Here is a 24,103-nt window from a genome sequence, read left to right as displayed (position 1 = left end):
TGGAGCGGCGACTGCGGCCTGCTCCAAAGAGGAGGGCAGGAGAAGAGGAGGGAACTGGCCTGGGAGGGATCGTGGGAGAAGGCGGAATGTGGGAGGGCTCAAGGGGACGTGGGAGGAACGAAAGGGCTGGGGGAGAAAGGGGGGGCAGTCTCCCCTGGACAAGCACTTTTTTTGTAAGTCCTAGAACTGAACTCCAGGACCAAGACTCTTCTCCCAGCCGCTAGGGCCCCCGCTCAGCCACAGGTAGGGAGAGTCACGCTGCCCGTGGGAGGAAGGAGAGTTGTGGATGGAGGATGGTGGAGGGACCTGGGAAAAGGGGTGATGTGGGATAAAGTCAAAGGGAAGGCAAGCTGCTGAGGGTTTTATTATTGTCAAAGAAGAGTGAGACACAAGAAGAGTGGAGAAATGAAGCAGATATTGGGGGGCGGGGGCTGCTGGATGTTCCAAATAGGGCAGCCGGGAGGGCCCTAAGGCTGGGGGTTCCTCTGTGAGGCCCTCTCCCTGCGTCCCCAAGCCAAAATGTTCCCAAACAAAGCTGCCCTGTTGGGTTTTTTTTTTACCCCCCGACCTTGAGGCCTGGCCCTCCTGGGCCCCTTGTCGCTGCAGGGCATGTAGGATGTGCAAGAGTTCTCCAGTGCATTCTGGTTCTCTGCCTTCTCTGCCTGGAATCTGCCCAGAGAGGACTCTCGGCTTGGCTCCCATTCAGGGGACCTGAGATCCGAGGGTCTCCTAAGCCCCTCCTTGCCTGCCTCTTTCCACAATCAGTAGCTATCTGTCCTCTGTCTGACTGGCTGAATAGGATCATCTGGGTCCCTTCTGCCTCTGCTCCTTGGCTCTTGTCAGTTCCCCTCCTCCTCCCCTATTGCCTGCCTTTCTCAGTTGCCCCCCAATTCTGTGTGCCAGGCTCTCTCCTGATCCCTCTCTATCCATTTTCAACATTGTCGCTCTCTCTACTGTCTCTGTTTGGTCCCCTTTCATTCCCACAGTTTCCCTTCCTCTCACATTCTCTCAGTCTGGGTCTCCCTCTCCGTGTCTCTTGCTCAGTCTCTTCCTCTTTATCTGGACCATTCTCTGATCTTGGTCTCTAATCTCTGTCTTTTGATCACTGGGTCTCCTTGACCCGCGAGTCGGGGTATGGAGGTGATGATAGCAGAACTAGGAAAAAGACATTGTGAGACATAACAACTAATAGTGAGAGTTTTATTCTTCACAAAAGGGAGGGAGAGCCTCTCTCTCTCCCTCCCCCGCCCCCCAATCTGGGTCTCTCAGTCTGTGTGCCTCTTTGACTCTGTGTTTCTGCTCTTATTTAGTATGTGTTCCTTTCTCACTGTCTCTCTTAGTCCGTGGGTCCCTCTCTTTCTCTCGCACTGTCTCTCTGTCTCTGGTCTTAACCAGTGTCTCTTTTCCTCTCATGACCTCTCTCTCAGACCTGGGCCTGGCTCAATTTCAGCTTCTCTCACATATTCTCTCTCTGGGGCACCCAGGCCTTCCTTGCCATGCGACCTGTCGGTGTCTGGCAGTGGAGCCTGTGGGGGCTGCTGCTGTGCCTGCTGTGCAGCTCGTGCCTGGGATCTCCATCCCCATCCACGGCCCCTGAGAAGAGGGCTGGGAGCCAGGGGCTACGGTTCCGGCTGGCCGGCTTCCCCAGGAAGCCCTTCGAGGGCCGCGTGGAGATCCAGCGGGCTGGCGAATGGGGCACCATCTGCGATGACGACTTCACACTGCAGGCTGCGCATGTCCTATGCCGGGAGCTGGGCTTCACAGAGGCCACAGGCTGGACCCACAGTGCCAAATACGGCCCTGGAACAGGTGAGCAATGCTCCAGGCACAGCCTAGGTATTGCCAAAGTGCAACCCAAATGTAGGGAGAGGAAACACCAGGATGGCACAGCCATAGGGACACAGAACACCAAGAAAAGCCAGTGTCAAGTACAACCATGGGGGACAAACCAACCAGCAGTCACTTCTCAGAGCTGTGTGAACTTAGGCTGGTCAGTGCCTTCTCTGAGCCTCAGATGCCCCATGTGCAAAATGACTAGGTGAACTCTAAGTTCCTTTCTGCTGCAAAAGTATGATTCTACAAAGCCACGTGCAAAGACAGCGCTGACACAGGTGAGCCCTGTATGATTAAAGGACAACTGGTTTCATGGGAAGCTGAAAGCAGGTAAATGATGTCTGGATGTCCCAAAGCCAGAAGGAATCACAGATACTGCAGCCAACAAAATCAGATTATAGACCAGAGCTGAAACCAACAAGCTGGAACTGACCAAAGACAAGTATAAACTCTAGGACAAGTATGAATGTGGGTAGTAGGGGATTAGGAACAATTCTGAGATCTGGGGGTGCTTACACTGTATGAGCTCACAGTGAGATTGATAGAAACCGGTGCAGTCTGCAGCTAATCCCCCAGTTTCCACTGGCTAGATCACTTCTGGAATGAAGTGTCACTTTAGATGCCACATTTCCAGAGAGACAGCAGAAAATGGAAGTACTGGGAATTCCCTGGTGGTCCAGGATTAGGACTCCGCGCTTTCACTGCCAAGGGTGCAGGTTCAATGCCTGGTCAGGGAACTAAGATCCTAAAAATGGAAGTATATTCAGAGGAGAGCTGGCCAGATGTGAAAGACTGGAAGCCAATTTTCAAGGAATAGCTGAAGAAACCAGGGATATTTGGTAAGAAAGGAAAAAGCTTTGGATAACAATTACATGATGGTTGTCTTCAAATGTGAGTACAGTCATTTGGCTGAGGGATTTTTCTGGGTGGCATCAAAGGACTGAATCAGACCTGGAGTGGGGGAGTCATAAAAGAGTCTCAAGGACTTTGTGATGGTTCCAACAGCCTGCTGGGGCAGGAGGTAGGTATCCCAGCAGAAGCTGGGTAAGTCCTGTCAGGATGTGCATGAGGGGTCCCTGCACATTAGCTGGGACCAACCTTTGAGGGGCCACCCAATTCTGAGAGAAAGTCGGTGATATTCATTTCAGTTTGGTCCAGGCAGAGAGAAGAACGCAGGGCAACGTGGCAACGCAGATGGGGGGCACATGGGAGAATGTAAGGCTGAGGTGAAAGGATTTTACATTTCCAAATCTCACAAATGGCTCAAATCCCTAAGCCCCCGTGTATTGGCTGTGGTCTTAGTCAAGTTACTTAACTCCTCAGAACTCCAATTTCTTTATACAAAATGGTGATAATACCTTCTGGCAGCTCTGTTCTAAGAATGCTCACATAGGTACATATCTTGGCAGATTGCCTCACATACAGTAGGTACTTGATTAATTGTAGCTGTCATTGAATGGGTCAGGGCTGATCAGAACTTCAGTGTTGACTCTTGGTTTTTTTTACTCACCCTACCAAATTCTTGAGTATCCCCAGATCACTATCGACCCTCCATCAATCCTATGCTCCCTTTCGTATTCCTTTCCAGGGTCCCCTGTCCCTTCCCCACTCATTACCTTACCAGGTATGAGGCTTCCACGCTCATTCTCACCAACATCCCCATACTACCTCTCCAAGCCCCTCTGTCCCCTTATCTCCCGCCCTTCCACAGGCCGCATCTGGCTGGACAACCTGAGCTGCAGTGGGACTGAGCAGAGTGTGACTGAATGTGCCTCCCGGGGCTGGGGGAACAGTGACTGTACCCACGATGAGGATGCCGGGGTCATCTGCAAGGTCACACACACACACACACACACACACACACACACACACACACACACACCACCCAGGGTGGCGAGACGGTTATATGCGCAGATACTAGAAGGTAGAGGATCCCATATGCCCAAGGGGATAATTTGGGTTGGTGGGGGACCTGGGGGGGCACAAAATGACAGGGCTCCGAGACACTGTATAGTCCAGGTTTTAGCATTAGCATTCAAGTTACTAAGCCTGGCATGAGCCTCTCCAACTTCATCCCTGGTCCTCAGGGCACTGTGCTCTCCTTCACCTCAGATGTTCCTCCTCTCCGGGGACATCTCCCTTCTTACTTTCTCCTCCTCCTTCAATACCACTTCCTCTGTGGAGTGCTCCCTCAGGCTCCAGGCAGAGTTAGATGCTCCTTCCCCAGCTTCTTCTGGACCCTTAGTCATTTCTCAGAGCATAGCATGTCCTTGCACACTCATGGCTGCAGGAGGGTCAACACACCCACACACCCCAAGAGAGTCAACACACCCACACACCTCCTAGAGAGCAGGCCTGCCTCCCAGCCCCGTCTCGCCATTGGGTTTACAGCAAGCACACTCAGTCAGGGTTCCTTGAGGGTGGCCGGACATATGAAAGGTGTCATTGGGATTCCTTCCTCTACTTGTGGTCCCATCCCCAGGTAGAGCATCACCTGCAAGTGGAGGAGGTACGAATTCGACCAGCCGTTGGGCGGGGCAGGCGGCCCCTGCCCGTGACTGAGGGACTGGTCGAAGTCAGGCTTCCGGACGGCTGGTCGCAAGTGTGTGACAAAGGATGGAGCGCCCATAACAGCCACGTGGTCTGCGGGATGCTGGGCTTCCCTAGCGAAAAGAGGGTCAACGTGGCCTTCTACAGGTGAAGGGACGAGGGCGCTTGTTAGGGAATGGTGTTGAGAGACCTCCGAGGGGGCTGGGGCACTGGGGGAACCTGGGCTCCGGAAGAGTGGGGAAATGTGGAGGCCTCTGCTAAACTGGAGAGTTGAGAAATCTTGCGGGACCATGAAGCGGTCCCCGAGGCGAGTCTGCCACGGGACCGGCGAGGCTCGAGCTTTCTAGCGGCCCGAGCCGGCGCGGGGTGAGCGGCGGCTATGGCGTCGGTGCCCGTGACTCCATCGGTCGCCAGGCGGCGTCTCCGCGACCCGGGGCGAGCGCCGGGTCTCGCGAGGCCATGTCCAGCGGCCCGCAGGCCCGCGGGCGGTTGCGGTTACGGTGCCGGCGCTGGCGCGGCCCAGGAGCCCCCGGGTCGAGTTGGGGGGTGGGGGTGGGGCGCGGCCATGCCCTACAGAGGTGGAACTGGGGCGGGGCCGGACGCCGGGAGTCTGAAGGTGACAGGCCCGGAGCATCCCCGGGGCGGTGCTTCCCCGCCAGAGCGCCAATCCCTGAAGGCCGGAGGGCGCCGGGAGGGGCCTGGCGCCTCCTTGGGTCCAGGCGGCCCACGAGGCGTCTGTGACCGCGCGAGCCCTCAGGACTCCTAGGCAAGTTCTCCAGAATATGCTTCGGCCCAGAAGCCCGGCCCTCTTCACCTGCTCTGGAGCCCTGGTGTACGCGCCGGCCTCTAGGAAACGGATCACACTGGTGACCGGTTCTGTGCTTAACAGCGTCTCGCTTCCCTGGAGCATCTAATTTGGCATTTTGAGAAATTTAGAAATTTCTCTGTCATTTAAATGATTGTTTTCTTCATCTCTTCCTTAGATCAGTTTTGCAGGAAGACCTCTTAACATCTGGGTGACCTTCCACTGGGCACACTACTTCAGATGTGGTCTGATCAGGGCAGGGTACAGCAGAAATGCTCACTTTTAATTAAAGCATGTGTAGATTTTGCACTGCCTTTCTGTTGAGGCAGCATCCCACTGCTCATATTGACCCTGTAATCACCTAAATTGGGTCTTCTCTCATCCTTGATACTAATAGAGCAGCCTAACTCTGTGGAGTTTACCCTATTAGTTTATACATCATTTAAAAACCATTGAAAAGCCATGATGATCCCATGAGATTATCTTGAATCTTGACATTATTTTCCACTTGTCATCCCTCCCTGCCTCCTCTGTTCATTTTCCACTTGTCAGCCCTCCCTGCCTCCTCTGTTCAATAGATATGATAGCTCTGCTTCCTGACTTCATCAAAGTGACTGTTAAAATTGTTGAAATCTTTAAAACCAAAGTCTCACTCTTCTTATGAATCCTCCAGATTTACATCAAACCTTTAATCATTAGTTGTAAAATGTTTTTTCAGCCAATTGGGAACAAACTGAACACTACAATGATGTAGCCAACATTATACCATCTTATCTGTAATGAAATCATGGGAGATTTTATTAGTCTTTGCTAAAATCCAGCTATATTATGTTCACAGCCATTCTGCAGCCTTCCAATTTAGTAATCTTACCAAGAAAGGAAATCATGGTGGTTTGACTGGGCTAATTTTTACTGAAATCCTTTTAGATTTCTAAGGATCACCATATTTTTCCTCAATGCTCACAAACTTTCTATTTAATAACTTATTCTAGAATATTAATTATCTGTAGATTGAAGAATCCTCTTCCTTCTTTTCAAAAATCAGTACATTATCCAACCTCCAGTCTTTTCCATACTTGCTCAGATTTTCTTTGCCTTGGCTCTGAAACACATCTTTCAGCCCCAAGGAATACACTTTATCTGGCATAGGGACTCATATGGTTTAAAACATCTATGTGCTGTGCTCCTTTGTTATTATCTACCTTGGGGCTATATTTCTTTCCCTGTGCTTGTTCTTTACCTTTCCTAATCCAAACACCAGGTTCTGAAAGATTAGTACGATTTAAATAGCAGGCATTTCAGGTGAAGAGGGTAGCATGAACAAAAGTGTAGAGAGTCATCCATTCAACATTTATTTATTGAGTGCCTACTGTGTGCCAGGGACTGTTGTAGATACTAGGGATTCAATAATGAACAAAACAGACAAAAATCCCTGATCTCATGGACTAGGGAAGTACCAGAAAACGAGTAACATTACAAAATGTAAGGATGGCAAAGGGCATAATAGATAAAAATAAAGCAGGGAAAGGGTTAGGAAGCGGGACCGGGATTGCAGTGTTAAATAGGTCAGAGGAGGCATCATTTGAGAAAATATTTAAAGGAGGCGAAGGCACAAGCTATGCAAAAATCTAGATGAGCATCTCCAGGAAGAGGCATCATAAATGAGAAGATCCTGGGGAGTGTGGTGGTGTGTATCACGATGTTGGGGATGGGGGATTCTTGTCATGCTCCAGGAGACCCCTGGGGCTGGAGCTGAGTGAACAAGGGAGAAAATGATAGGACATGTGATGCAGGAGGAGATAGGGAAAGAATGGGGAGCCAGATCATGTAGGGCCATTTGAGAGTCTTTGGTTTTTACTCTGTGTGAGATAAGGTTTTGGGCAGAGGTGTGACATCTGACTTCCACTTTTTATGTATTATTTGGGCTGCTTTGTTAAGAATAGACTGTAAGGGATGTGGCAGAATCAAGCGTCAGGGAGATAGGGCGGAGATAAGGCAAAGATAAGGCAAAGTGCAAAGAGGGGACTACCCTGGCAGTCCAGTGGTTAAGACTCTATGCTCCCAATGCAGGGGGTACGGGTTCGATCCCTGGTCAGGAAACTAAGATCCTGCGTGCTGCATGGCGTGGTGCGGCGTGGCCAAACAAAAAACAACAACAACAATCGAACCAAAAAAAAAAAAAAAAAAAAAAAAAAAAATGCAAACGGAGGTGAGGTAGAAAGAAAAGCAGGTGAGTGTGGAGGTCTAGAAGCCAAGTAAAGTGCTTCAAGGAAGAGTGATCAAGTGTGTCAGCGCCGCTGATGGGTCTAAAAACATGAGGACTGAGAAATGAATACTGGATTTAGCAACATGGAAGTTATTGCTGACCCCGACAAAGATGAAAATGAATAGGATATTTTGAAAGACAGTTGACAAGAGTAGAAGATTTATACTGAGAAATAGTGGAAGAAAGATCCGAATGGATAGAGTAAGGCTAGAAAATGGAACACTTTTCATGCCAGATTGGAGAGTTTTACCTTTATCTTATGGAAAATTAAAAAATAAAAGTACTTGTATGGGACAGTGATAAAATAAGGCCAATGTTTTTAAAAGTTTGATAGTAGTGAACTGGAAGAGGAAGTTCTAGATGCAGTAAGATTAGTCATGAAGCGGGAGGATGACAACGAGGAGAGAGGGGAATGAATAGATGTAGGATGACTGATAGAATATAGAAAATAAAAGAAGAAAGAACTAAAATGATACTGAAGCTGCTCAAGAGAAGGATGGTATCCATCATGCAACTCTGGGCTTCAAGTTAATATGAACTAACTTTAGACGTGGGCCGTCCCGGGGCATTTTGAGGCCCGGGAATTGTCCCCACGTATATACAGCCTCAAGTAAGTTTCGGAAATCAGGAATATTTGTGTACCTATTGGGATCTCTTACTGAGTCTGGGATATGAAGGCTGGAGAAGGAAATATACTTCGTACAGTGTTCATTCTTAGTGGGGAAAGAGATTACAGGGGTCCTGGGAGATTCTGTGATGAGGATATGGTATAGATACTCCTTCACAGGTCAAGTCGGACAGAGGGAGAATCCTCGTAGGTAATACAATTATAAAGGCTAGGCAAGATAGTTATAAACAACTCTACCTTCCTTAGAGAAAGAAGATGCATCTGCTAGCTTTTAGAGGAAGTCAGTAAGATTTAGAGAATAAGAAAATCAGAATGTGATATATTTATCATTTTTAAACTTCGTTTGGTAGTTCTACCCTAGAACATGTGAAAGTTGTAGACTCTTAGAAGAGGAAAATAATGTACAGATAATTGAACCATTTACTGCCCTTTTTCAGGCAAAGAAGTTGAGGTTCTAAGAGCTTAAGTGCTGTTTAAGAAGTCACTCTTCTAGCTCATTTCAGTTTGATAGATATTTATTGAACTCCTACTGTTTGCCAAGCACTGTGCAAGGTGCTCAGAACACAGAGGTGATGAGAGAGTTAGTTAGGCACCAAATCATAGAAGACCTTATAGGCTATGTTAAGGATTTGGATCTTTATGATAAAAGTAATGGAAAATCATTGAAGTTTTTTAATGAGGAGGGCTGTGAGAGGACATGATCAGGTTTGTGGCTCTGAGAGATTACTTTGACTGTATTTCTGAGAATGGTTTAGAGAAGAGCAAGAGCAAATGGATTAGAGAGTTGTTTAGGACAGAACATTGACAGGACTTCGTTACGGATTGAAGAGAGAAGAGTCAAGGTTGACTCCTAGGTTTCCGGCGTAGATTTTGCTGGAAGAGTTATGTTTATTTTTTAGACCCACATTAAATTTTAGATAACTTGGAGATATCTAAGTAGGAACATCAAGAAGGCAATGGAATATACAAGGTTAGGTGTGAACGAGAACATATAAAGAGAGGATGTGGAGTGAGAAGAATGCCTTAGAGCTCTAAAAATTTAAATGACTATATAGAGGGGGAGCCTGATAAGAAGACCAAGAAAGAGCAACCAGAATTAGGACTGAAACAAGGCCAGTAGTGTTGTGACAGCCAAGGAGGGAAAGAGAGAACAGCAGTGTCAGATGCTACCAAGAGTCAATGGGATGAAGACTAAAAAAGAAGAAAAAAAATCTTCTGGATTTATTATCGCAGAGTGATGCGGGGAGGGGGGGGCGGAAACCAGAAAGGGGTGGGTTAAGGAGTGAGTGGGAGGAAAGATGATGAGTGTTGACAACCACTGAAAAGTTTTTCTATGAAGAGGGAGAAAGATGTGGGGTGGAGGGTGTGTGTGTGTGTGTGTGTGTGTGTGTGAGAGAGAGCGAGAGCGAGAGAGAGAGAGAGAGCTGAACATGTTTAAAAGGATTCGATTGAGAAGGAGAGGTTATGTGCAACTTCTCAGTTGAGAAGGAGAGAAAGGAACAGAGGGGAAGGAATTCAGAAGGGTTTGCGGGCAGTGGCCTTAGAGAAGAAAGACAGTTGGAATGAGAAGAGGATGTGCAGATGCAGGTAGCTTTTCATGTTTGATGGTGGAAGGAACACATGATAGGGAAAACAAGCACATTTGTGAATGAAGAAATATCAAGACAAATATCAGTACTGGTCCTAAACAAGTACCAGGTCCTTAATGTAACCTGTATTTGCCTTATAATGTATATTATTATATATACTATATAATATATAATATAAAGACCTTATATAGTCCTTAAATAACTCAGAGAAGAAGTACTTCTAAATTTCTAGGTAATAACTACGTTTTTCTGAATACAGCGCTGGAGATCAGAATGATCTCTCTGGGTTACTGGTGAAAGAAAGTGCCAAGTATATTTCATTTCAGACATGTTTGAGAAAAACACATCTAGAGAAAAAGTTTCACACGATACATATATGATGAAAGGTTCTAAACTCTTAGTAGCGTCTCAGGAAAGTTTCTTAGTAGTTTCTCAGGAAAGGGACCCGAGAGTTATTGTGGACTCTTTGCTAGGAATGTTGGACATACTGAACGTTTTGGCAAAAAGACCAACTAAGTACATCCTCAGTAAGAAGCCAGGGCAGGAGGTACCAAGCAGATTCAGCCCTGTTAAAATCCATTTATTAAAATCCTAGCACATCTGCACATAGTATACCACATCCAAAGATGACTCCTCAAGAGAAACAGCAGAGCAGGAACATGTTCAAAGAGATGATAACTAAGAGGATAACAGGGAATTCCATAAATTTTGTAAGGACAGGCAAGACCTGCATTCATTATACATAGTTGGACAGGACAAAGGGGGCAAAGTGAAAGTCTTTGAAATCAAAGGGAGAATGAGTGGAGAAACAGACCTAGTTTCCACGCATTAGACTTAAGGCAACTTCTTGAAGAATAAAATAGATCAAATATTTAGGCCAATTAAGAAGAAATAAGGTTTTAGAACTTAATCCCTGGAAGTAAGTTTGGGAAATGAGCTCAGTTTGTGAATGACTAAAGCAATGACTAAAGCATATGGGATTTAACTAAAGCAGGAAGGGTTCTGTCATCCTAAGCAGCCTGGCCTTATGCTCTCCAGTCAGACCAAGTTAATGTCCCTTACTATCCAGCCTTGGTCCTTGGTCCTGGTTCACTGGCCTCAGGCCTGGACATGCCAGAAGCCAGAGAGCATCCAAGAAAAAAATACATAGCCTCTCTAGGTGTGACCAAGCCAGTTCTCTCTCCTTGCCTAGTCAGTCTGGCAATCCTAACCCCTTCTACTTAACACCCGTTCCCCTAGCCCTCCCCCCAGGTTTAGATCAGCCCTAATATCAACCCAAGAGTCCTTATTCCCTATCTGCCTTAACCTAATTTCTGTGCGTCCTGGTATAGGGTCTTTATCAGCCCCGAGTCCATGTCCTTCACTGCTGCTCACCTGTTTGGTAATGTGCTTATGAGGCCAAACAGCTGTGAAGGGTTGAACTTTGGAGGTATCTGATGTCGTAAGATCCTGCCACCAGGAGCCCTCTAACTATTGGAAAAGAAATCTTGCCCCTGATCCCAGTTGCACTAGCTTTTACCACTTCGTTCTAGACTGATCCTGACTCTGCTGTTGTCTTATCCTCACAGAAAGTTGAGGAAGCGAGCGGCCAAAGCCTCGGCCCGACGCTCCAAGCCCCTTGGAAGGTAATGGGGCAAGAGCCCCGGGACCTCCTGCTCATCCCTGTGACCCCAGGAGGTGGATGGATGGAAGGCAGCCTATCCATGTCCATCCCAGAACCCAAGCTGATGAATCAGGGATATGACTGGAAAATGGCCATTCCCGGGGAGAGGGGAGGGGAGGCAGGCATGGGGATGGGTAAGCTTTGATCTTAGGAAGCCCAAGGAGGAAATAATGCAGGAATGGCTTAGGAAAAGCCTCTGCATCTTTATGCTTCCCCCAAGTAGCTTGGACTCCAGCCTCAGCCACCTGCATGCTTCCTCCCCTGCCCCAACTCCTAACCTCCCTTAATTCATCTGCATTTCCATTCTCTCTTCTCCCTTTACCATTCCTCTTATCTCCTCTCCCCTCACCACCTGGATTGACATAACTAGTTTTCTCATTACTGTTGCTGAATCCAGAGAGCAGCATGTATTCCAAAAATAGTTAAGTGGTATGCAGCAGTATATGTGGAAAATCTGACTGCCTTTGCTTTGCCCCTCCCCATACTCTGCATGAAGGGTCCTTCCTAGAAACAGAAAATAATAATAATAATCCTTTACTTTTCCCTGGCAACATACCTGACCGCTACCTCCAATAACTTCTTTCTCCTTTTTTCAGACCAGTCATCAAGCTTAAAGCCAAACCCAAACCCCGAGTGGGCAGGGGGCCAATCAAGAGGTAAATAAAGTTCAGGCTAAGTGGAGAGGAGAGGGAGTGCCGAGTGACGAGTCAGGGGCGTCGGGCTGTGGTCAGGAAGGGGTCCAAGAGAAGCCTCCACCAAGAGGTGGAAGAGCAGCAGCAACTGTTACAAGCCACCTTCCAGATGAGTCACCGAAATGTAAAGTAAGACTGGCCCTTATGTGGTTCTCTGAGGAATTATGCTTGTCACAGGATTTTTGAAAATCTCAGTAGAAGTTCATCCACTGACTACCCTTGTTCCACAGGCTTATTTACCTTCACCCAGCAGGTTTTAGTAGATACTCTGGCACTCTTGTCCTTCAGATGCCATGCTTGCCTCGCCCCCAAGAAGTTAAGTTTGCCTAAGGGATCAGTGTTCCCATCCTACCTTTATTTAATTGTTAAAAATAAGTGCTACCAGCTTGGAAGTGAGACTGAGGATCCCCTCTGGAAACTTTGTCGGGGATGGAGTCACACAGAAGTCCTGATCTCTGGCCCAGTTCACACAATTAGGCTCCCAGTCCCATCATTTTCCTCCTGGGTTCCTTCAGAACCCCAGGGAATGGAAAGCTTCCAATCCCGATGATTGTGTCTCACTTGGTTTCTAAAGACAATTTGTGCGTGAGAAGTCTCTCTGATAGCATCTGCAGCAGTAGTTGAGGTATAGAGAATTCATCCCTTTCTATTGTTTCCTCCTCTCTTCACAGCATTCCGAGATCACTCAGTGGCCCCTGGTACCCCTCATTCCCCAGCTCCTCCCTCTGGTGCCTTCAAAGGGGCTTGGAATTTGGGGGTGTTCTTGTAGTGCCCTTCCAGCTTAGGGTCATCTTGCCCAACATGGCCATACTCTGGCCTTCCCTGACCCCCACATTAAAATGCACACTGGTGTTTTTATTTTGTCAGTTATGGGGAAAAAAGGAGGAGAGAGTTTAGAAGAGAGATGTCTTTTTCCTCTGATGGCGTCTTTGACTTTTATTTTCAGCCAGACAGGACTTCGGGAGAATATCTGGTCTCTTTGAATCCACTTATCTTGAGCTCGCAAAGGTATTCTGTAAAGTCTCCAGGCTTCCTTTGTCTGATTTGTTTATAACTTGTCCATCTCTCTGTGTCTTCCCAGCCAATGGCTTCAAATCGTCATATTCCTTCCTTCCTCTGACATCAAGTAATGGAGCACATTACTGCAATAATTCACTGCCAAACCAGCCTCACAGACCCACTCCACCAACACCAGGCCTCACCTGGTTCCTTTCCTCTCTGGGTTCAAACCAGCTGTTCTGGGAAGAAAATACTTCTCTCATCACATGGCTCACTGCAGTATCTCATTCCGTTGGTGTCAATAAGCAAGTCTCCTCATTCTCTCTAGCATCTCTCTGCTGTGTTTCCAAGTTTTAACATCTCTAATTTAGTCCCATTTTCCCACTTGAGGGGCTATGGAACATTCTTTCTGTTACATTTAAACTGCAGAAGCATGCACTACCTCATTAAAGACTCATATAGTTCAGCTTAGGTCTGGGGATATCTTCAGCCTTCTGTTGTTCATATTCACTCGCCTTCTCTGGTCACGTGGCCCCTCTTTGTCTGTCTTGCATTTGTACATCTTCGTTCCTGTATATACCAGCTCCAGTCTTTCCTGTGTTCACCATCTGGTCTGTTCTTCCATAACTGCCCATCATCCTCTGGCCTGGAAACCCCTCTGGCCTCTAAGAAGCCATGTACACGCAAGACTTACTCACTCCTTTGCATCCTGACTCATTTAGTTATTTCAGTCACAGCGTAATAGAAGGATATGCTCACTCTGGCTATCCAGGCTTCCTGTTTGTGTCAGCTACTCCCTCCCACCCATCTCTTCCAGCTGGGCAGTCCTGGCTTCCTCTTGTCTTTGCACAGTAGCGTCAGCCTCAGCCTCCATTAGGGCCAGCACCCTGAAACCGTACAGAACAAGGCTTCTGTCAGGCAAGTCAAGACGAGCCTTCCTTCCCATAGGGTTCTTCTGCTGCAGAAGGTCCCCATGGACCAGCCCCCCGTCCAGGTAATCTAGGCTCTTTCGGCCTAGAAACTCGCCATTACCTTTGTCTCTTTGTCTCTGTGTTTTTGCGGAGAAGAGGGGAAGAAGAAGGGCTAAAGTGGTCATGGGTGGAGGCACGGAGTGGGAGGAGGGATGTGGGCAAAGAGGCAGGAGCACTGCTTTACCCTACTGCTCCCACTCCTGTCCCCCCAGGCTGCTGGCCCAGCGGCAGCAACACTCCTTTGGTCTGCATGGGGTGGCGTGCGTGGGCACGGAGGCCCACCTCTCTCTCTGCTCCTTGGAGTTCTATCGTGCCAATGACACCACCAGGTGCCCTGGGGGGGGCCCTGCGGTGGTGAGCTGTGTGCCAAGCCCTCTCTACGCAGCGTCCAGTGGCCAGAAGAAGCAACAGTCGAAGCCTCAGGGGGAGGTGTGTGAGACAGTGACTATGACCTTCCCCACCCCAGGCGGAGAACCCCCAGCCTGGCCAGCCCCTGATTAAGCACAGCCTTGACCTTTGAGGACAGAGAGGAACCTCCTACCTCCCATGCTCCCTCCCACCAGAATCTCATTCATCTCCCGGGTCTACTCAGCCCTCTCTGTGCTGATGTTTCCATTCACTGCTGGGCACCTCTCTCTCCTTTACAGGCCCGAGTGCGATTAAAGGGTGGAGCCCACCCAGGAGAGGGCCGGGTAGAAGTCCTGAAGGCTGGCACGTGGGGCACAGTCTGTGACCGCAAGTGGGACCTGCAGGCAGCCAGCGTGGTGTGTCGGGAGCTGGGCTTCGGGAGTGCTCGAGAGGCTCTGAGCGGTGCCCGCATGGGGCAGGGTGAGGGGGGTGCAGGTGGGAGGGAGAGGGAAGGAGGAGGTACACACTCCTGGGGGAGGGTACATTCCTTAGGAAGGAGACCCCTGGACAGATAATGAAGTTAGAACCTCCTGATCTTTGACCTCTGACCTTAGGCATGGGTGCCATCCATTTGAGTGAAGTTCGATGCTCTGGCCAGGAACCCTCCCTCTGGAAGTGCCCCCACAGGAACATCACAGCTGAGGACTGTTCCCATAGCCAAGATGCTGGAGTCCGATGCAACCTGCCCTACACTGGGGTAGAGACCAAGGTCAGTCATTCTTTCCACCTTGATTCAGGTATCTCACATCCTATCCAGTTCTGGTCATGATCTGCAGTCTGATGCCCACTGCCCCATGCCCCTGCCATCCAGCAGCTCCCACCTGATGCCACCACTTGCTAGCCCTTTAAGTGCCTCTGAATCACCATTCAGCCATAGGCCTGCTACAGACTCCCGCTACTCCACCCCCAAAAGCTTCCCCAGTACTTCCACTATGTCACTACAGATCCGACTCAGCGGGGGCCGCAGCCGACACGAAGGGCGAGTCGAGGTGCAGACAGGAGGACCTGGGTCCCTTCGCTGGGGCCTCATCTGTGGGGATGACTGGGGGACACTGGAGGCCATGGTTGCCTGCAGGCAACTCGGACTGGGCTATGCCAACCATGGCCTGCAGGTGAGTGGGGAGGAGAGAGGAACCAAGGCTATTGCCTCCAAAGGCTGTGTTTGGGGCAGAGGACTGTCAAAATGAGTCCCCTTGGCCTGGGAGGCTGGATGGTGGCCTCACAAAAACACCTCTGTATGTCCCCAGGAGACCTGGTACTGGGACTCAGGGAATATAACAGAGGTGGTGATGAGTGGAGTGCACTGCACAGGGACCGAGCTGTCCCTGGACCAGTGTGCTCATCATGGCACCCACGTCGCCTGCAAGAGGACAGGAAGCCATTTCACTGCTGGAGTCATTTGTTCTGAGAGTGAGTGAAGGGTCGGGTGACTCAAGCCAGGGAAGGGAGGCTGTGGGCTACCCCTTTGCAGGGAGAGAGAGAGCTGCAATCCGGAGGGGTCCGCCTTCCCTGCAGAAAACCTTGGGGGTGGGGGGAAGGGGATGCGGGGCAGGGGCTGGGGGTGAGAATGGACGCACTCCCATCTGTCCCTGCCCCTCAGCAGTGAGTTCTAACCCTCTCCTTCCTTCCTTGGTGCAGCCGCGTCAGATCTGCTGCTGCACTCAGCACTGGTGCAGGAGACCGCGTACATTGAGGACAGGCCCCTGCACATGTTGTACTGTGCTGCTGAAGAGAACTGCCTGGCTAGCTCGGCCCGCTCAGCCAACTGGCCTTACGGCCACCGGCGTCTGCTCCGATTCTCCTCCCAGATCCACAACCTGGGACGCGCTGACTTCAGGCCCAAGGCTGGGCGCCACTCCTGGGTGTGGCATGAGTGTCATGGGTGAGAGGGTCAAGTAGAAGGGCAAGGCCACTGGGGACGGGGCAAGCCTGCTGTGGGCAGGGAAGGAAACAGGGGTTCCCTTGTCCCCACAGGCATTATCACAGTATGGACATCTTCACTCACTATGATATCCTGACCCCCAACGGCACCAAGGTGGCTGAGGGCCACAAAGCTAGTTTCTGTCTAGAAGACACCGAGTGTCAGGAGGGTGAGTTGGGGCCTAGAGTAGACTACAGTTTCCTCATCCCCACGGCCTTGCCTCACACTGACATATGCTTATCTCTTCAGATGTCTCCAAGAGGTATGAGTGTGCCAACTTTGGAGAGCAGGGCATTACTGTGGGTTGCTGGGATCTCTACCGGCATGACATCGACTGTCAGTGGATTGACATCACAGATGTGAAGCCAGGAAACTACATTCTGCAGGTGCCTGGGATCTAGGATTTCCAGCTATTGCGTGGGAGGAGTGTTTATTAAAGACACATCTGGATTTGAGGACTGCAGCCGGTTAAGCTGGCATTTTCCCACTCACAGGTGGTCATCAACCCCAATTTTGAAGTAGCAGAAAGTGACTTCACCAACAATGCAATGAAATGTAACTGCAAATACGATGGACATCGCATCTGGGTGCACAACTGCCACATTGGTATTTGGTGGGAAGAGAAGCCAGAAAGACTGGGGGATGGGAGGGAAAGGCCTTCATTCTCTTCTCCCTAGGTTGTTTCTATGTCTTCCCACCCACTTCCGTATTTTCCAGTCTCCCCACTTCTACCCACCCTTCCCCACAACGGGTCAATCTTCCTGCCCAAACCACATGTTCACCTTGCAGGTGATGCCTTCAGTGAAGAGGCCAACAGGAGGTTCGAACGCTACCCTGGCCAGACCAGCAACCAGATCATCTAAGGTGCCACCACCTTCCTCTGCAGACCACAACTGGCCCCTAATGGCAGGGGTCTGAGGCTGCCATTACCTCAGGAGCTTACCAAGGAATCCTTGACGTCAGCAGGCCCACAGCACTCATCCATTGTGCACTGTGGGTGGAGAACTGTCAAGCAGAAGTTATTGCCCTCCTTTTACGCCAGCTGTCTGGATCTGTAGCCAGGCATGGGGAATTTTGCTCCCAGGCCCAGCACCAAACCAAGCACGCCACAACGAGGCGCACCTGATTGACTGCCCAGGAAAAGACAGCAGCAGCTCGTTTTCTTAAATAGGGAGGTCAGAATGGTCAACTCCCAATATCTCCTCTCAGTTCAGGGAGATACGGCTTTACCTCTAGCCTTTTTGTGGGGGGAAAGAGCAGTGCGCCACCCTTCCCCTCATTTTTGAGTATAACATGTTGCTAGGTATAATTTTATTTTATATAAAAAGTGTTTTTGTGATTCCTCAGGGCCCAGGGATTGGTGCTGGTAGTTGGAGGGACCTGCCCCCAACTGGTTCATTTAATCCTCCATCCAGGTGCCATAAGAACCCAAGCCAGGAAAGCAAGGTAGAAATCAGAGCAGGAGCCTCCTACTCTTGCTGATCCATTCATTCTGTGACTTCAGGGGTCACATATAAGGTCAATGTTTCCGGTCCCCGCCGGATCCGCACTGCCAGCTGGGACTGGGTTCGAACGGCTTCATAAATATCTTCAGCATTTTGTACCAGCCGCTCCCCAATGGCCAAGATCACATCACCAGGCCGTAGACCAGCCCTACGGCAAAAAGTGTACAGAGAGATAAAGGAGGGAAGAGATGGCCCAGTCCAAGGGCACATAAACACCTCACCCGTCTCCACCTCCCAGTGCAATCTCTCCCTCACCGGTGTGCAGGGGAGTCCAGGATGACTTTATGGATGAGCACACCATGCTGAACATCAGGAAAGCTTGGTTCTCGAAGCTGTAGTTCAGCAAGGATGCTGAAAGGACACAGATCACTTTGTTAACCACACCACGGCACTCTCCCAATTCTGGGTTCGCCTGAAATCTCTCATCAACACACTGATAAGTTCTGGATAGGGCATGCACTAGATCCTCTTGAGACAAAAACAATTCACTTTCCGCCTTCTAGCAGTTAGGAAGTGGGACATGTATATAAAAGGTAACTAATTCCAAATGACACGGTATTAAATCAATAGCACTAATGCCATTCTAAAATCCTAAGAGAAGCTAGAAGGAGGTGGTATAACTTTAGCTGAACCTAGAAGGATTGGTCTGATATTTATATAAAATGAGAACAACATAAACGAAAACATGGGATTAGGAAATCAAGTTGGACGGAAAAGAATATACTCATAGGGAAGCCATGTCCGGAAGGCTGAGTTGAAGACATGGAAAATGGCCCCTAAACACCAGGCTAATGGATTGGAGGTTGTAAATCAAAGCAATAACGGGATGAAATCAATCAGGTGGGAGGTATGCAAAGTGGAGTGGGGTGAGAAAATCAAGATAATGAGAGAGGACAGCTCTTCTGAGAGTTCCAAGTATGAGGCAACTCATCTTAGATAAAGACAGAACTGAGAATGAAGCTCAACAGAAGTGCCAGGTGCCCACAGCTGGTTACACTGATGGCCCTACCCCTATAGCTCATACCTGGGAGTCAGGGTTAGCATCATCACGCCAATGTAGCGGCGCTGGGACCCACTGCTTCCAAACCAGGAATCTGTGACAGAGGGACAAATAGGCCCCACCCAGCTACATCCTTCCTTCCCCCTCCTGCTCCTCCCAACAGACCCCTCTCCAACAAGCCCCCACCTCCACCCCCCACTACTTAAAGGAAACCCTTTACCCCCAAGCCAGGCTTACTCTTCTTTTCTCCACGATGTAGAAACTCTCGAAGGCGATCAGCAGGGATGGCAAAGGAGATTCCAGCTGTGACCTTCATTGTATTCACCCCAATCACCTCCCCATCCTGTTGGGACAGAGCCCACTATTCTCTAGCCCAAACAAATAGTAGGAGATGGGGGTACCTGAGCAAGAGTAGCAGGGAGTGTTGGGGAGTCGGGGAGATCTGGCTGGATTCCAGGAGACAGCCAACAAGAAACTGCTCAGAAACTTGACCAAACATCATTGAATTAGGGAAAACCCACCCCTTCCCACACTGACCTGGGACAGGGATTCTCGGAAAGGATGTCCCACTCACCAGGTTAACCAGGGGACCGCCAGAGTTTCCAAACTGCAGGACAAGGAGAAAATATGGAAGAGATCCAGGGACTCTACGCCTGGGGGCAAAACCAGGATGGAGGCACTTTCTCCAAATTCTCTCCTTTACCAGCCCATGAAGGGGTGGGCACGGTTTTTGCCACCCAACCTCTGTATACAGGCTAATCCACCATCTATCACAGCTGGTTCTTGCACCACACACCTCTACCCCCTCCCCCAACCTAGTCTGTCATTTCTCTCTTATCAGGACGCACATCAATAGCTGCATCAGTCTGGATGTATTCCACATTGGTTTGGGGAAGGCCCAGGTCTCTGGCTGGACGCTGAGCAGAGCTGACAATGCCGGATGTGATCGTGTTCTGCAGTGCAAAGGGACTTCCCATGGCAACAACAAACTCCCCTTGCCGGACATCGGCTGAACGTCCCAGGGGCAGCGTGGGGAGAGGCTCCTAAGGGAGAATGGGTACAAGAGACCTGTTATCTGGAGATGTGAGCAAATTCAGAGCCCCAACCAGACATGGCCTGCCCAGACCCCCACCTTGGTCTGAATCCTCAGCGTGGCGATATCTGCCACGGGATCCACAGCTGTGACGACGGCCTCATACGTATCGCCGCTAGGCAGCCTGACACGGACTCGGCGCCGATCAGCCACCACATGAGCGTTGGTAACGATGAGCCCGTCGGCAGCCACCACGAATCCTGAGCCATTCGAGATAGGGACTTCGCGGCCCGAAAAAGGGTGCCTGGGATAGGGGGGCGGGGGTTGGGGAAGCACGGATGTGAGGAGGCTCGGACCCCTCCTTCTCGCCCGCCCTCTACCCGCGGTTTCAGTTCCTCCGGGTCTACCCCACCGTTACCGGCCCAAGATCTCGATATAAACCACGGCAGGGGCCGTCTTCTCCACCACGTCCGCGATGAAGTTGTACTGGCTCCGGGGAGAGGGAGGCGGCGAGCCAAGGACCGAGGCGAGGACGGCCGGGGGACCCCGACCCCCGCCCCACAACAGCAAGAGCACTGCCCCCCCAGCGCCCAGCGCCACCGCCAGCCACACGCGCGGACGGGTTCCAGGGGTCCCTGAGTCTTCCCGGATCCGGGGATCTGGGGTCCCCTGGATCAGCCGTGCTCGGGGATCCGAAGTCCCCGACGTCAGACATGTTCGTGGTTCAAGGACTCCCACAGACAACCGGGCCCCGAAACTGGGGGTCCCATAAGTCACTCGGGCCCGAGGGTCAGGAGTTCCTGACGTCAGCAAGGCCCGGAGGTCAGGGGTCAACAGGGGTCCCTTTCCCCAGCGACCCCCTCCCAAAGCGCGCCATCCCCGGAGGCTCCAGACTGCACCCCGCCCCGCCCTCAGTGCAGCCATCAGCTCCGCCTCGGGAGCCTCGTCGCCCGCCCTGCACAGAGGAGGCGCCCTGGACGCTTAGCGGGCGGACGGCGGAACGCGGAGCACGCCGGTACCTGAAGTCTCCAGAAGTGCACGCCGGAACCAAGGATTCCGGGAGGCCGACTCCGCCCCCGCCCCGCGAATGCCGGGAATTGTGGTCCCAGTGGGACGCGAGTTATGAGGTGGTCAAAGGGCCCGCGAGGCATGCTGGGACCGCTAGCCCTTCCGGGGCGCCTCAGGATTTCGGGTCCCGGCACCCTGGGCGGATGCCCGAAGACTCCGCCTTCCCAAGAGCCCCTGCGGCGGGGTGCGAAGATGGCGGTGGCGTCGGCCCGGCACCCCTAAAGCGGCGGCAATGGAGCCTCCCCCGTCGCCGGGGCCGGAGCGGCTCTTTGACTCGCACCGGTAAGATCCCCCGGAGGGAAGAGACCGGCTCCCGCGTCCACTTGGCCTTCGGCAGCCGATCACCCCGCCTCTCGCCCCCCAGGCTCCCGGGTGACGGCTTCCTGCTTCTCGCGCTGCTGCTCTACGCTCCAGTCGGGTTCTGCCTCCTCGTTCTGCGCGTCTTTCTTGGGATCCACGTCTTCCTGGTCAGCTGCGCGCTACCAGACAGCGTCCTTCGCAGGTTCCGACCCGGGCGCTCGGGGAGGGTCGGGGCTGGGCCTGGCCGGAGGCCGCGCAGTCACCACTGCCGGCGTTCCCAGGTTCGTGGTGCGGACCATGTGTGCAGTGCTGGGGCTCGTGGCCCGGCAGGAGGACTCCGGACTCCGAGATCACCGCGTCAGGGTCCTCATTTCCAACCACGTGACACCTTTCGACCACAACATAGTCAACTTGCTCACCAGCTGTAGCACCGTGAGTTAGGGACGAAGCCGAGAGTGCCGCGGGGCGGTTCCCTGGGGCCCAGCTCAAGGCTCCCCTCTCCGTGTCCGGGTTTCCTTTGGGGACCACAAGATACTGACCCTTACCTCTGACCCCCTTTTTCTACCCATTTGTCCGTTTTTCTCATTTCTCAACATTCTTTTCTTCTTGCTTTCTCTCCTTCCCATTCCCAGCCTCTACTCAATAGTCCCCCCAGCTTTGTGTGCTGGTCTCGGGGCTTCATGGAGATGGATGGACGGGGGGAGTTGGTGGAGTCACTCAAGAGATTCTGTGCTTCAACGAGGCTTCCCCCCACCCCTCTGCTGCTATTCCCCGAGGAAGAGGCCACCAATGGCCGGGAGGGGCTCCTGCGCTTCAGGTGGGTGAGCACAGGTATCTGTCTCCAACTGTGTAGGTGGTCAGGCCTGGGAGCCCTTGGGTTTTCACAGCCTTTTTCAGCCCTACCCCCTCCCTTCCTAGTTCATTTATTTTCTGTCCACTTTTAGTTCTTTCCCCTGAATCCCTTTATTCTCCATATTTCTACTTGTACAGTTTGACAGTTATCCATTTTTAAGTTGGGTATGAGCTGCTGACTGGGTTGGCTGGAATCCCATCCTACTATGTCTTCCCTCTTTTAGTTCCTGGCCATTTTCTATCCAGGATGTGGTACAGCCTCTTACCCTGCGAGTCCAGAGACCCCTAGTTTCTGTGGTGAGTGTGTTCAACAGGGAAGCTCTGGGTTTGGAGGGGAAGTTTCCCACTCCTGGCCCTGGCTTAGACCTCACTCATGCCCTCCCCTCAGACGGTGTCAGATGCCTCCTGGGTCTCAGAACTGCTGTGGTCACTTTTCGTCCCTTTCACGGTGTATCAAGTAAGGTATTAACTGTCCTCACTTTTTGGTGGCTGGGAGAAACTCGTCTCAAGGTCAAGGAAGTAGTTGCCTCTGCCCTGTCCATTTGCAGATCTTTTAATATCAAGGTGCTACCACAGAGGCAATATAAAGTATTTACTATCTCCCCTATCCTCACCACCACTGTTCCAAGAAAAGAGGTATCAGAGTGGAGAGTGGGTTCCCCCAACATGGTCCTGGGTTGTTTTTTTCAGGTGGCTTCGTCCTGTTCATCGACAGCTGGGGGAGGGGAGTGAGGAGTTCTCCCTCCGTGTACAACAGGTGGTAGGGGACACAGGTAGGGTGGAGGTGGGTTCTTTCCTTATGGGGAAGGAGAGGAAGGCTTAAGAAACTTCCAATCTTCCAATTCTCCCTAGCTGGTGGCCAAAGAGTTGGGCCAGACAGGGACACAACTCACTCCAGCAGACAAAGCAGAGCACATGAAGCGACAGAGACACCCCAGATTGCGTCCCCAGTCAGGTGTGTGGTCTCTGGACACAAAGCTTTTTAGCTTTGTTTCAGCCTGTTGTGCTTTCCTCCTTATGCCTGTACTAGTCAGCCTCTCCGTCCTCCTAGTTCTCCACTCACCTTATTTTGTATTTCTTTTTTGCAGCCCAGTCTTCTTTCCCTCCCTCCCCTGGACCTTCTCCTGATGTGCAGTTGGCAACTCTGGCTCAGAGAGTGAAGGAGGTTTTACCCCATGTGCCACTGGGTGTCATCCAGAGAGACCTGGGTATGAGAAAGGGTAGACTCACGTAAGGAGACAGGCATAGAGAGGGAAAGTGGGTGGTGAAGGGAGAAGGTGAACAGGGAAACAGACTGTCCTGTTCTCTCTTCCCTTCTGCCCAGCCAGGACTGGCTGTGTAGACTTGACTATCACTAATCTGCTTGAGGGAGCTGTAACTTTCATGCCTGAAGACATCACTGAGAGGACCCAGGCCCTTCCCACAGCCTCCATGCCCAAGGTGAGACCCAGAAAATGGGCAGGTCCAAGACTTGGGGTGGGATGGGACAGTCTGCATATCCCCTGTCCCTGACATCTGTTTTTTTGATCCTGAGACCCTAGCACAGTGCCTCTCTTGCAAAGTAGGCATTCGATGCGTGTTTAATGATGATGACTTCGCAAGCCCTCTGACATTGTGATCACCTCAGTTCCCCAGCTCTGGCCCGGTGACCCCTCAGCCCACAGCCCTAACATTTGCCAAGTCCTCCTGGGCCCGGCAGGAGAATCTGCAGGAGCGCAAGCAGGCGCTGTATGAATACGCAAGAAGGTGAGGGGCTTAGAGAACAGCGGGTAGGAAGGGGCCGATTGTATACGACAAAACCCATACAGTGTCTTCTCCTTATGTCCCACAGGAGATTCACAGAGAGGCAGGCCCAGGAGGCTGACTGAGTACAGGATGGCACCCAGAGCCGCAGGACGGAGACTGGGGGCAGCCCTCACCCAACTCACAACAGGCCGGATGGGTGGGTGGTAAAAAGGGAGGGATGGGGCTCCCCCCAGTATCACATTAAATTCAGGGTTTTCACTCACGGTCTCTGTTG

General features: G+C 51.2%; 4 protein-coding genes across 9 annotated transcripts; 3 read left to right on the top strand and 1 right to left on the bottom strand.

The window, feature by feature from the left end:
- The first annotated feature begins 592 nt into the window (after window positions 1-592).
- Window positions 593-4,251, top strand: LOC112413664 (lysyl oxidase homolog 3-like). Its single transcript, XM_024765702.1, has 3 exons — window positions 593-1,809; window positions 3,545-3,666; window positions 4,225-4,251. Exons 1-3 carry the CDS (start codon window positions 1,497-1,499, stop codon window positions 4,249-4,251), a joined length of 462 nt encoding a protein of 153 aa, XP_024621470.1. The 5' UTR covers window positions 593-1,496.
- A 68-nt stretch (window positions 4,252-4,319) lies between these two features.
- On the top strand, window positions 4,320-17,667 carry LOXL3 (lysyl oxidase like 3). Of its 4 annotated transcripts, XM_024765637.1 has the most exons (13): window positions 4,340-4,530; window positions 11,240-11,296; window positions 11,931-11,990; window positions 14,209-14,425; window positions 14,644-14,824; window positions 14,959-15,113; window positions 15,349-15,516; window positions 15,652-15,814; window positions 16,043-16,286; window positions 16,379-16,494; window positions 16,575-16,711; window positions 16,820-16,931; window positions 17,115-17,667. In XM_024765637.1, exons 1-13 carry the CDS (start codon window positions 4,484-4,486, stop codon window positions 17,186-17,188), a joined length of 1,731 nt encoding a protein of 576 aa, XP_024621405.1. In that variant the 5' UTR covers window positions 4,340-4,483; the 3' UTR covers window positions 17,189-17,667. The 4 variants fall into 4 exon arrangements, with proteins under 4 accessions (XP_024621406.1, XP_024621405.1, XP_024621407.1 ...); XM_024765638.1 differs by lacking the exons at window positions 11,240-11,296; window positions 11,931-11,990 and adding an exon at window positions 13,843-14,019 and having other exon boundaries at window positions 4,320-4,530; XM_024765636.1 differs by lacking the exons at window positions 4,340-4,530; window positions 11,240-11,296; window positions 11,931-11,990 and adding exons at window positions 12,907-13,034; window positions 13,843-14,019.
- Window positions 17,622-21,015, bottom strand: HTRA2 (HtrA serine peptidase 2). Its single transcript, XM_024765640.1, has 8 exons — window positions 20,282-21,015; window positions 19,963-20,167; window positions 19,679-19,873; window positions 19,405-19,437; window positions 19,068-19,173; window positions 18,855-18,924; window positions 18,086-18,181; window positions 17,622-17,978 (listed from the first exon to the last, which is right to left on the bottom strand). Exons 1-8 carry the CDS (start codon window positions 20,785-20,787, stop codon window positions 17,813-17,815), a joined length of 1,377 nt encoding a protein of 458 aa, XP_024621408.1. The 5' UTR covers window positions 20,788-21,015; the 3' UTR covers window positions 17,622-17,812.
- A 14-nt stretch (window positions 21,016-21,029) lies between these two features.
- On the top strand, window positions 21,030-24,092 carry AUP1 (AUP1 lipid droplet regulating VLDL assembly factor). Of its 3 annotated transcripts, XM_024765642.1 has the most exons (12): window positions 21,030-21,213; window positions 21,296-21,433; window positions 21,513-21,663; window positions 21,864-22,048; window positions 22,308-22,380; window positions 22,472-22,545; window positions 22,774-22,840; window positions 22,936-23,038; window positions 23,172-23,291; window positions 23,408-23,523; window positions 23,711-23,829; window positions 23,915-24,092. In XM_024765642.1, exons 1-12 carry the CDS (start codon window positions 21,164-21,166, stop codon window positions 23,949-23,951), a joined length of 1,233 nt encoding a protein of 410 aa, XP_024621410.1. In that variant the 5' UTR covers window positions 21,030-21,163; the 3' UTR covers window positions 23,952-24,092. The 3 variants fall into 3 exon arrangements, with proteins under 3 accessions (XP_024621410.1, XP_024621412.1, XP_024621409.1); XM_024765644.1 differs by lacking the exon at window positions 23,915-24,092 and having other exon boundaries at window positions 21,061-21,213; window positions 23,649-23,779; XM_024765641.1 differs by lacking the exon at window positions 21,296-21,433 and having other exon boundaries at window positions 21,081-21,213; window positions 23,915-24,091.
- Window positions 24,093-24,103: the final 11 nt, after the last annotated feature.

Source organism: Neophocaena asiaeorientalis, unplaced genomic scaffold (genome assembly GCF_003031525.2).
Source record: "Neophocaena asiaeorientalis asiaeorientalis breed wild unplaced genomic scaffold, Neophocaena_asiaeorientalis_V1.1 scaffold1090, whole genome shotgun sequence".
NCBI classification, from domain to species: Eukaryota; Metazoa; Chordata; class Mammalia; order Artiodactyla; family Phocoenidae; genus Neophocaena; species Neophocaena asiaeorientalis.
This window is presented reverse-complemented; position numbering and strand designations above follow the sequence as displayed.